The following is a 12594-nucleotide window of genomic DNA, read 5'->3' as shown; positions in this document are numbered from 1 at the left end:
ACACTGCATTGTCCACCAACATCAATTGGATGCACTTCCTTAGATTTTATGTGTTTCTTAACTAACAGCATAACTGCCTTTGATGCCTTGTCAAATTCATCAAATTTATTTACTATACTCCTAGCATTGGTGTATGTGCAAGTATACATGCACTTGTTCTTACTCTTAGTTACTCTAACACAGCTCATGTATTTACTTGTTTCGTGACTCTCAGCAGTTCCTAAAATCTCCAGGAACTTGCTTTCCAGGCTGCTGCTCTTTCAAATAGAAGCAGTGCAAGAATAATTTCCACCTCTGCCTGTGGCTACTGTTAACCTATTAATTTGTGAATCCCCCCCCCCAAGCTAGCAGTTTTTGGATCCACCTAACATTGCCTCGTAGCATCAGCATTGCACTACCTCAAATAAGTAACAGTTCACTAATAGAGAAGACTACTGTTACTCATTCTCAGTGGGCACCACTAACCAGACTGCATCATTTCAAGGCTTGTTGGCAGGTGGGCAGGTACCATGGTGTTGCAATCATGCCAACCCAGTTGTGAAGTTATTTCCCAATATGAGAGAGACCAAACAGTGTGCAAGATAATACTTAAATAAAATATAAATGCTCAAGGCATAATATATTATGAATTTAAAATACACTTTTAAATATCAGTGTAAATACACAATAGTGAACTCATAATGAAAAACTACATAAGTAGAGCAAAGGCATCGATTTGATTGTCCCACCCACTGATGATAGACCAACAAGCCTTGAAACGGTGCCACCTGGATGGTGGTGCCCACTGAGAATAAGTAACAATAGTCTTCTCTTTTAGTGAAGTTATTTCCACAATATGAGAGATGGCAAAAGGTGTGCAATATAATACACCGATATTTTATAGTGTATTTTAAATGAATAATATATTATGCCTTGAGCATTTATATTTTATTTATTTTATCTTGCACACCTTTTGCCATCTCTCATATTGTGGAAATAACTTCACAACTGGGTTGGCATGATTGCAACACCAGGGTACCTGCCCACCCACCGACAATAGGCCAACAAGCCTTGAAACAGTGCTGTCTGGGTAGTGGTGCCCACTGAGAATAAGTAACAATAGTCTTTTCTATTCGTGAAGCATAACTAATTCGAGGTAGTGCAATACATGGTAACTTGTTGTGAAGGTAGTCACAATATGAGATACAATCAAATCAATGCCTTTACACTACTTATGTAGTTTTTCATTATGAGTTCACTATGGTGTCACTGATATTTTATAGTAAAAAAAAAAAGATAATAATGTACCTTTTTTGGACTTTTAGAATCATCTTTAGGAAGAGCACCAAGTGACTGTGTCCTTCGTTTAGCTGGTGAACCAACTGTAGGTGCTGTGTCCACAGCTGCTAAAAACACATCATCATCCCCATCCTCTTCAGGAAGTACAGAAACTATCGTAAGAAAAAAACGCGAACCTTTTAGTTTAAATTGAAAGTGATAAAGTAGGGAATTAATTTTTTTTTAAAATGAGTACTAATGCAATTAACGTGCATTTAACATTTAAATGAGTATAATGCAATTAACGTGCATTTGACATTTAAATGAGTACTAATGCAGTTCTGGCAATTAATTGGAGCGTGCATGTACGCACACGCATGCACGCACACGCACACACACAATACAACAAAACGTATTCAGATAAACCTCCATGAATATTGTGTACTGTACCAGAAATTCCCCACATATGTATTGGCTTAGATATATTAATATAAATCTAGTGGATCTGCCTGTGCAGCAGAAGTATGTTAGAAGAGTGTGGGTGGGGATTTGAACTTACTATCAACGTGGGATGGTGGTTTGATGTGAACATCCATAACCATTTTGTGCTCATAAATGCAGCTCACTTATTAAAATTTTGGATTTTATAAAAAATGAAAGACCACAGGTAACACTTCAATGTAGAGAGAGAGAGAGGTCTGTACAGCTTCACAAATTTACAGAATATGCTCAATGAGCTATAAATAGGGCAGTTCATGCTTCACATGTTTGAACAAAACATCATGGTACAGGTCCAATAGGATGAAGCTGCTAGCCTTGAGTTCAATAACACGGCAGCTGCACATAAGCCTAATATCATGGTCACCTATGCAAACCAATGCTTGCAAGCTTTTATCATACATTCATAAACTCAAGACTGACAGATCTTTCTTCCTGCTGAAATATAACATTTCGATTGTGAAGTTTAGTAGAAGTGATCTGATGGTATAGAGCTGTTTCAGGTGACTCAAACTTCATCTGTCAGTGACAGTACCCAAAACTATGTCTATGAACCTACTTAAATGTTTTGGACAATTATGTACGACCTATACTTTTGCTGATTACTGTCATTAACCACTCTGCCAACCTTTCTATCATCTGCAACCTTCGACAATAAGCCAGATATACCTTCATCAATTCTTCTTCTTCAAGTTCCCTGTCCCCAGGTGGGTTCAGGGCTCCACTGATGCCATTCTTTTCTATCTTGTGCTTTCCTTTTAATTCCTGCATAATTTCCTCTTCCCATCCAATCTACCTCATTTTTTTTTTTTTTTTTTAGGTTTTGTTGCAGTAGCTTACCCTGATTGCTGTTGTTAACCATTCTGCCAACCTTTATATCATCTGCAACCTTAGACATTAAGCTTGATATACCTTTATCAATATCATTAATAAACATAGAAAATAACAATGGGCCCAGCACTGAATGTTATTAGTGGTGTCCCCAGGGAACTTAATAAATTTAGTCCACAAAGAGCAGTGTCCATTAATAACCAATCTCTGTCTTCCCTTCTCAACTATCCATTTATCCATAGCAATAACTTACCCTTAATGCCACAGTGCTCTAATTTATACAGCACTCAATTATGTGCAACATTATCAAAAGCTTTCCTGAAATTCAAGTATATGAAACCAAAAGTTTTTTTGCATTCACTTGCTTTATTACTGCATCATAGTTATCCATTCAGATTGGTGGGACAGACTGCCCCTCAGCATACTGTGATTGCAGTATAATTGTATTCATGTCTAGATAATTCTGCATTACCTCTTTAAACAGTAACTCCATTATTTTTCCTGGAACAGAAGTTTAAGCTAACAAGTCAGTAATTACTCATGTCACCTTTTGATCCCCTTTGCGAATTATGATAACATTTACACATCTCTAGTCCAGATGGATCTCCTCCGAATCCAAAGATACTCTCATAATTATGGCTAAGAGTTTATATCTACCACTGGCTTCTGTATCACCTGGTATTTCATATGCATCCAATGTATTTTTCTTCTCTGCCACAAGTCTCATCAATTCACCTAACATCAATTTAGGCCTAAGCCTTGAACAGCTCAGACACAGCATGGTTTTAAGGGGAAGTCTTGCCTGACCAATTTGATTGGATACTATGATGCAGTCACAAAATAACTGGATGCAGGGAATAACTTTGATATTATATATTTGGATCTCAGAAAGGCTTTTGATACTGTTGCACATGGAAGACTGCTGCACAAATTGGAGCAGTGTGGTATTGGAGGCAAATTGCTGCTATGGATAAAGGGATGGTTGAGGGGGAGAAGACAGAGAGTGGTAATCAGTGGACACTGCTCATCGTGGACTAATGTTATTACTGGAGTCCCTCAGGGTTCAGTGTAGGGTCCATTATTGTTTTCTGTATTTATAAATGATATTGATGATGGTATATCAAGCTTAATGTCCAAGTTTGCAGACTATACAAAGGTTGATAGGGTTGTTAAGGACACTACTGACGCTATGCTGCTGCAACAGGATCTGGAAAGGTTGAGCAGATGGGCTGAAAGGTGGCAAATGAAGTTTAACATTAACAAATGTAAAGTACTACATATGGGAAACAGCAACCCCAGAGCAACATATCAACTCTGTGGTACTACACTGACAATGGTAGAGAATGAAAAGGACCTGGGGGTAATTGTGCAGGCAGATATGAAGTTCTCTGAGTAGTGCAGACGGGCTGCAAGAATAGCTCATGGTGTCTTGTCAATGATATACAGGAATTTTTCCAGCAAGGATAAGGAGGTGATTATTCCCTTGTATAAGGCAACGGTCAGGCCACACCTTGAGTAGTGTATACAGGTCTGGAGGCCTCATTTCAAGAAGGATGTAGAGCTGCTGGAACGAGTACAGAGAAGGGCAACAAGATTAGTGAATGGAACAAAGGATTGCTCTTACGAAGAAAGGCTTAAGTTTTGCAAATTACAGTGTCTGGAGACTAGGCACCGGTGAGGTGATCTGATAGAGGTGTATAAAGCTTTGAATGGTTTGAGCATGCTCAATGCCGATGAGATTCTTCCTCTTGCTCAGAATAATCACCTGAGATGGCATAAATTCAGATTGAGGAAAGACAGACGTAGGATAGATGTGTGGAAATTTGCCTTTAGCCAGCGGGTAATTGGTTGGTGGAACAGACTTCCATCTCTTGTTGCGGAAGTTGATAGCCTAAATAAATTTAAGGCTCAGCTGGACAGGTATTTCGAATGAACGGAGGAGTGAAATGGATGTGGGTTTTTTTTTTTTTTTTTTTTGGCTGATGCTGCATAAGCTTGCTTTCTTACATCATATGCCTCTACTAATGCTAACAGTATTTCTTAGTTGGTATGAAAAGTTTAGTTTATAAAATTACTTGTGTGAATGATTCCCATTTAGAATTTGCTGTTAGTAACATCATCATTTGGTCTCAATGCATAGATCAAGAATACTGCTTCCACTTGCTGCCTCTCGAACATGCTGCTATAGAAAACAGCCATTCAATAAATCTATAAAAGTCTTCCTAGTGTGTGAGCAACCAACCCACAAGTTCCAGTCAATTTCTGGAAAGTTAAAATCCGCCATTATAAGATGTTCTGATTTACTGGCCCACTCTATTACTCTGTATAACTGTTCACTGTACTCAACACAGTCATTAGGCATATACATTCCTACTCTCATTTTTGTGTTCCCAGTGCTTATGTCACAGAAAACTGTCTCAACATTGCATGGGTCACCCATGTCAACTGGATGCATTGCCTTAGATGTAATATGCTTCTTAACTAAGAGCATAATCCATCCCCCCCTCCTGTCTTGTATGCCCAGAGATAAACACTATAAGAGAGCATCAGTGGGTTTTCTGAAAACTGATGCACTAGGCTGACAGTTAGCAACATTAGCTGTGATGTTTAGGAAAGACAGTGTTCTGTTATTTTCTTTTTCTATGGAGAATGTGATGTTATTATCCAGAATGCCAGTTTGTTTATGAAAAGTTAATCCCACCCATGTAGTGATTTCATATGATAGAATATCATTGACAATAACAAACACTCAGTTTGGAAAGTTGGTCACTTTTCAGACCCACCACACTGCTTTTGGTACTATTTGAGTACCGCTGCCACCACCACCATGACCACCATGTTACAAGGATTTAAAAGGCTTCAAGTAGAAGGATGTGTGAACATACACTCAACACTGAAGCTCATCATTGACCCACTGAACATGGCTCTTCCAGGAACTGGATGTAGCAGATTCTGTTATACGAAATCTAAGGGATTCTTAATTAAGGGTTAAAATTCATAAAATTTAGGTAATGGACCACCAATGCAAATACAGGCATTATCTTCCCCCTTCACCTTGTTCTTCCACAGGAAACAGGCTTCCACCCCATAACTAGAGGCTATTCTCCACCTACTAAAAGAGATTAGTCTTAACAAGTGGTGCAATAAACTCTTGTGAGGTCCAGTTCAAAATTTGATTTTTCTCTCCCTTCATTAATTTTATTGATTTGATATGTGTCAGGAGAATTTAGAACCCCCACAAGTGCATTGCACCAGCTCACTACACCTCTAGTCTTATCCAAGCATCAATTGAGTAAAAACTCCAGATACAAAATACTAAGCAAGCAGTGTGCCCACTCTCTCCTCTGTCTAAATTCTTGGCATGGCTAGTGATGAAGGGAACATCAGACTCCAGTGCAAACAGCAACTCGTTAACATCTCCCGTTCATCACACCAATCAGAATTCAAGAGTAAGAATTTTCTGACCTTTTTGTTTGCAACACTGTAGAAACCAGTCATCACTGTTCTTATTTAATCTTTATATGCAATTGTTTGAAAATCAATTATAAAAATCAGTTAAAGTTTTAATTTTATGTAAGGCCAATGAAATACATTTAGTTTTACATTTTTCAATAAACTGAAGGACTGAAGATATTGTCAGTAAATATCTTACTGAAAGAAACAGAAGCTTATAAAAAAAATAAAAAAATAAAACTCACCTGCTTCCTTAGTATTTGTCTCAGGCTGTGAACTTGAAGGTTGACTAGTTTTATTTCCTATTGATGGAACTGTTCCATTAGGAGGATTAGAATGAGTGGTAAGAAAAGGAACTAAAGAATGCCACTGGAACACTGGAATTGGTTGAGCATCACTCCACACTGAACAAAAATTAAGAACAATTATTCCACATATGCAACTTTTTTTTTTTTTTAACATCTTTACTTAAAACAATCATCAGTGTCATGCACATCATAACAGATAGATATAACAAATTTGACTGTAAGCAGAACTGGCACAATTACCAATAGACAAGTGCACATGCACACAGACCCATGCTTATATATGAAAGCCATTTTCATCCAATGTACAAAGCTTTACTATCAACACACCTCAAATGAAAATCTGGTGCTATTTTTGGAATGTGCCACAAAAAATCTAAGAGAACTCATTTATATTATTATTATTTCTTTTAACATTCATGACAAAAGGGACTAAAAATTCATGATGTCCATTTAGTGGAAGCAATTTAGTTTGACAGTATCATCTGTTCTTATCAACATTGGGGAAGGGGAGGATTAAGGACCTGAAATAGAAGAGAATTGATGGAAGTATATAGGATGGAGTACTGAGAAGTTTTGTTGTGGAGAAAGGGAGTTGCACATTCCACTGGTAGCTTTTAAAAGAACCAGTGCATGAGATTACAATCATATAATATAATATGTTAAAAGGTGCAGTCTTGGGGGGGATTTTGTCCCCCTCATGGCTGCACCTATTAACTAAATATATATATTTTTTTTTTTTTTTTTTTTTCAGAAATATAATATTCACTAACTATAATATATTCAGGTCTCAGAAATTTATTCCAGATCTAGAATCTGCAAACCTTAGGTGCCATGACTGAATCAAGGGCATACAAGAGTGGGGGGGGAATCCTTTTATACTCCACTACAGATAATGGTACATGGATTTTTAACATTTAATTTAATTTAATTATATAGAAAAGGAAAAAAAATCCTCTTTATAATCTATGATCACACGTGCTCTCCTTGCCATCCCTAAGGTCAAATTTATGGAGGTGTGGTGGCACAGTTGCTCCAGGATCCCTAACATCACTGAGGGGGAGGGAGGGCTGGTAAAATGTAATTACTGTGTTCTAGGGATCTCCACAACCTTATTTTTGGGGCCTCTAAAAATATATGAACCAGAGCCCCAATCTGGCACTGAACTGAATTATTCAATTTCTGTAATAATAAATCTGTAATAATAACTGGGATAGAAGGAAGGAAAATCGTTTTGAATTTTTTCGTTAGAATCTTTTAATTGCGTTAATTTGAATTTTAATTGTTTTGAATTGATTTTGAATTGTGTTAAATTGATTATTTAATTATTTATATTTTACTTTAATGTACCGGTAAGTTGTCGATTTTTTCGTTTTTTCCGTTTTAATTTCTGGAGGGTATCATACGGAAGTGTTCCACGTACTATATTGAGGTAAACTCCTCTTATTAATTTACTAATATTATTATCAACGTAGAACATATTGAGTATTTCAGCTCTGATTCATACTATGTAATAATAAATAAAATCATTCCATTCTCCTCATTCTCATTTTACAGTCACATTCATTTAATTGAATATAAAATATTAAACAGTGAAAATTTATATTTTGCATGAACAAGTGCACAATGCATTATGTATAATATACACTCTGTGACATCAAAATTTCAACATCCTGAAGGAATAGGAATACAGAGCAGATAATTACAGTAATGATCGCTAAGGAGTTAAGGAACACATGATAAAAGTTGCAGATGCTAATGGGTGTGCAAACACATTTAATGACCCAAAATGATAATTACAACGGACAGATAAATATGCTGTAAAACTAAATATGCTGCAATGAGTAGTACAGGTGCTGAATGGCCTCCTGTGATATTTTCCCCCAAGCCTCTTGCATAGTCCTGCAGAACATCTGTGGCCTGTGCTGGCTGTGGGTAGCTCTGTAATTGGTGTCTAATCATGGCACAAATGCTCAATGGGAGAGAAAATCGGGTTAGCCAAGACAATACATCTACACCATAAAGACACTTGGAGGAAACCTCTGCGGTATGTGTTTGGGAATTGACCTGCTATAAAATGACATCAAGTACATCAAGTTAGAATGGAGAAAGCGACTCTAGAATCTGAAACACAGCAGCAAGCAATCAGACTGCTTGAAAAACACCAACAACTATTATCAAAACTGACTGCTCCCCCACACCATAACAACAGCAGGGTGTGCTATATGGAATTCAATGATGGCTCTAGGATCATTTCATTTACCATGTCATCACCATACATGTATGCAGTAATCATCAGGCCCCAAGCAGAAGCAAGATTCATTGCTGAAGAACACTCAATGCCATTCTGTATCCTTGGTGACCTGTGTGCAGCAACATTCCGGGTGTTGACAATGGGCAGTGAGCAGGGGTAATTGACAAGGCCAGTATGCATGGTGACTCTTTCTGCCAGTCAGCATGCAATGGTTTGATAGGTGATCGGGTTATAGCCAGATTATGTCACATGTTGGATGCTAGCCAGCATGGCTGTAGGTATTTTTGCTGTTGCTATAAACCTGTCAACAGAGAAGACAATCCTCCCACATTCTGTAGTCTTCCATCATGCTCCACTACCCATTTGATGAGCAGTCAAATACCTTCCCACAGCCAATGTTACATCTACATTGTAGTATTGTCACAGCCCACACATTCTGCTACATGACAAAGTGACTATCCATCCTCTCAAAGGATGATAACCCTCCCTCTGTCAAATAACTGGGTTTCTGATATTGTGTGTTGAGCAAAATGTCTCAGCATTCTCTACAATCTCCTTGCACTCTGAAGTTGGTTCCTTTGAGACAGAAGCTTCTGTCCCATATTTTAATCATTTTTATATCTCAGCACAATTCATCTGCCTGCTGATTTGCATGTACCTCCAATTATTCTTTCTAGATGCTGCAATCTCAATGTCACAGAGCATATATTTGAAATATTCATAAAGGCAATTGTATGAAAAGTATTTTCTAAATATTTTATTTTTCTTTTTTTTTTCACAGCAGATGCATCCAAAAATTTTATGCAAGCAGAGACATGTGATGTATAAAATACACTAATGAGACTATACTTGTTATCTTATTATTTGTTAGCCATACTTCTTCAATTCTAAAACAATCAATGATGCAGACTAAAAATTAAAACTACACCGAAGAAACACTGAAGTTCATGTTAATACCATTCTAAGAATAATTTTCATTTTTAATTTAAATTTTTTGATACATGTGCTAGGTTTTTCACCTCTTTTCAGTTTAAAATTTTGTAAATGCTCTGATGAAGGCAAGCCTCTTTAATTCTAATCTTTTTCATCCAATTTATTCTTTCTAGTGTACCAGCTTAAAATTCATCAGGAAGTCATAATTAATCTTTGTGATATCTATGACTCTCACCAATGTGCAAGTTACCATCAGCAGCATTCTGTTGTGGCATGAGTCCGACTAGTTGAAAGAATTTTTATGTACAATGAAGAATGACAGTGCTACAATTAATCAAAAAGGACTGATCCATATCACCGAACAGTTAACAATGCACTTTTTTTTGTGTGTAATATATGATTCTGAAAATACTGAATGAACTTTTACCTGCTGCCTAAAAATGCATTTTTAGGCAGCAGGAAAAAGAAAAAAAAAAAAAATCTACAATGGTTTGCAAGTAAACATCCTCAGACATTTGAGTTTAGTCAGGAATAACATATCTCAAACCTCCAACACACACACACACACACACACACACACACACACACACACACACACACACACACACACACACACACACACACAGGCTGCAATGGGTTTCAAATCAGTAAACTCAATTCCAATATTCCATACTTTTCTGCTGACTGATAACAGCATAAAAGTAAATAGTCTGGTTCCACCATTTTTCTGGATTCACTGTTGTTACTAATTCAACATAGCAAAAAGTCAAAATAATATGGTTGAAGGACAGAGTTATGTATACAGAACTAATGTGATTAAAATATTAATTACTAACCAATTTGATTAAAATATACACTACACTATTGATATTTTATAGCTTAAATATTTAATTAATTAATCACTGTACATTACAGAAAAACCATTTCAAAACAATGTTTTTTCTTCATCTGTGGGGAAATTAGTAAAAATTCATAAGAACTGATGGTATCCTTCCTCTTTCTCAGACAACACACAAGGGGTAGGCATAAATTTAAATTGAGGAAGGATGGTTGCAGGATAGATGTGTGGAATTTGCCTTCAGTTAGCTGGTAGTTGATTGTTGGAACAAACTTCCATCTGGTGTTGTAAACATGGGTAGTTTGAAGAAAATTAAGTAAAATTAGAGAAATTATTAGAGTAGATGGACAGGTGATGCAGGAACGGTTTTTTTTTTGCTGATGCTACATGCTTGTTTTCTTGCAACATTTGCCATTATTATTATTACTAATGTGGCAAGCCTTAAGGAAGTTTTTTTTCTCCTTTTTTTGAAGGTGAGTAACATTTAAGACTTTTGAGTTTGGAAGGAAAGGTCTTCTGAAAACCGAAAAGGAAAGGTCTTCTGAAACCAAACCCAAAAACATAAAATACTTCCAAGTAACCATGTAATTTTTATAATATTATAACTGGAAGCTGGATTCTTAACTTATATGCTATGTCACTTTTGGGCTAAGGGCTGTTACCTCACTAATGTGTGGTGTTCAATTCTTTTTTGTAGTTTCCTGAATGTTTGACCTATGTAATACTTGCCACAGCTGCAGTCAAATTTATACTACATATCTCATCATTAGGGGGAAGGAGTTAAGAATTTATGGTTTTTGATAACATTAGATCAGACTTTAAAATTATGTTTTTTGTTGAGCCCATTAATGGCTTATCTTCTGCCTAGATAGAAGGGAAATACAAAGTGGGGGCCAGTCTAAAGACACCGTCTTGGGGAGGGAAGGCACATTAAAGTTTTCAACAGTCTTCCTGATGGTTTTATTAATTATGATTTTAAGGTATTGGTTGTGAATAAGTATAGGTTTTATTAACATGTAGGTTAGTGCAAAAGCATCATTTTAACGTAGCCATCTACCAAAGTAGTTAAATTATTTAATGAAATTGGCATTGTTTTGGTTATATTTCATATTGTGAATGCCTTCACAATGAGTTGCTATGGTATTGTACCTCGTAGCATGAGATCTTTGCCCTTAAATATTTTATAGTCTATATCACTGCACACTATCAGGCATCTCTCATATTGTAAGTTATACTTCATAATGGGGTTGTCACTATTGCAACACCAGAGTACCTGCCCACCCACCGAAGAGAAGCCAACGAGCTTTGAAATGGTGCCATCTGGGTGGTGGTATCTGCTGAGAATAAATAACAGTAGTCTTCTCCACTGGTGAAGTGTTATTTATTCGAGGTAGTACAATACCATGGCAACTCGCTGTGAAGGCATTCACAATATGAGATATAACCAAAATGATGCCAATTTAATTAATTAATTTAAATAACTACTTTGGTAGATGGCTAAGTTAAAATGATGCTTTTGCACTAACCTACATGTTAGTCCTTCTACCTTGTAGCATGAGGCCTTTGCGCTTAAATTTTTTATAGTATAGGTTTTATATAATTAAATTCTCTCTAAAAGTATATAGGGCAAATGCTCGGAAACTATAAAAAAGGATTGATAAACACTTTCATTAGTAGATGCTAGTCTGTAATCAAGTCACAAAGTAGGTTAGGCAACCGAAGGCAGATTACAAGAAATCTTTGAAAAAGGATGCAAAAACTTCTTAACTTATATAAACTCTAAAAGGATGAGGATGAATCAGATTGGTTCACTTCATATCAATGGTTCACTTCAGATCATTCTCAGATAGCTGCCAAACTAAATGAGTATTTTGCATCTACATTCACACATGAGGAGGGGAGGAAAATGCCAGAAATTTATCAAACTGTAACAGGTTGCTTAATGATTTTGTAGTAACTGAGAGCAAAGTGGAGAAGAAATTGAAGTTAAACATAAGAAAGACACCTGGGGTAGATGGAATCTATCCAGTTATATTAAAGGAGGTGGCAAAGGAAGTAAGCAAACCCTTAGCCATAATTATGAGAGCATCCTTGGATTCAGGAGAAGTCCCCATGAACTAGAGATGTGCATGGGGACTTCTCCGGAATCCAAGGATGCTCTCATAATTATGGCTAAGGGTTTGCTTACTTCCTTTGCCACCTCCTTTGGGGGATTGAAGGGTGAC

At 36.6% G+C, this 12594-nt stretch overlaps 1 protein-coding gene across 3 annotated transcripts in view; it reads right to left on the bottom strand.

Moving 5' to 3' along the window:
* Nucleotides 1-12594, bottom strand: part of LOC150080107 (protein capicua homolog) — a 357037-nt gene that overhangs the window by 264844 nt on the left and 79599 nt on the right. For all 3 annotated transcript variants that reach the window (XM_090381551.1, XM_090381553.1, XM_090381554.1), the window contains 2 exons: nt 6285-6443; nt 1288-1430 (listed from right to left, as the gene is read on the bottom strand). In XM_090381551.1, coding sequence (XP_090237677.1) covers nt 1288-1430; nt 6285-6443 — 302 coding nt within the window. The remainder of the gene's footprint in view (nt 1-1287; nt 1431-6284; nt 6444-12594) is intronic.

This window comes from Mastigoproctus giganteus, chromosome 9, assembly GCF_048544385.1.
Source record: "Mastigoproctus giganteus isolate SK-2022 chromosome 9, ASM4854438v1, whole genome shotgun sequence".
In the NCBI taxonomy this organism is placed as follows: domain Eukaryota; kingdom Metazoa; phylum Arthropoda; class Arachnida; order Uropygi; family Thelyphonidae; genus Mastigoproctus; species Mastigoproctus giganteus.
This window is presented reverse-complemented; position numbering and strand designations above follow the sequence as displayed.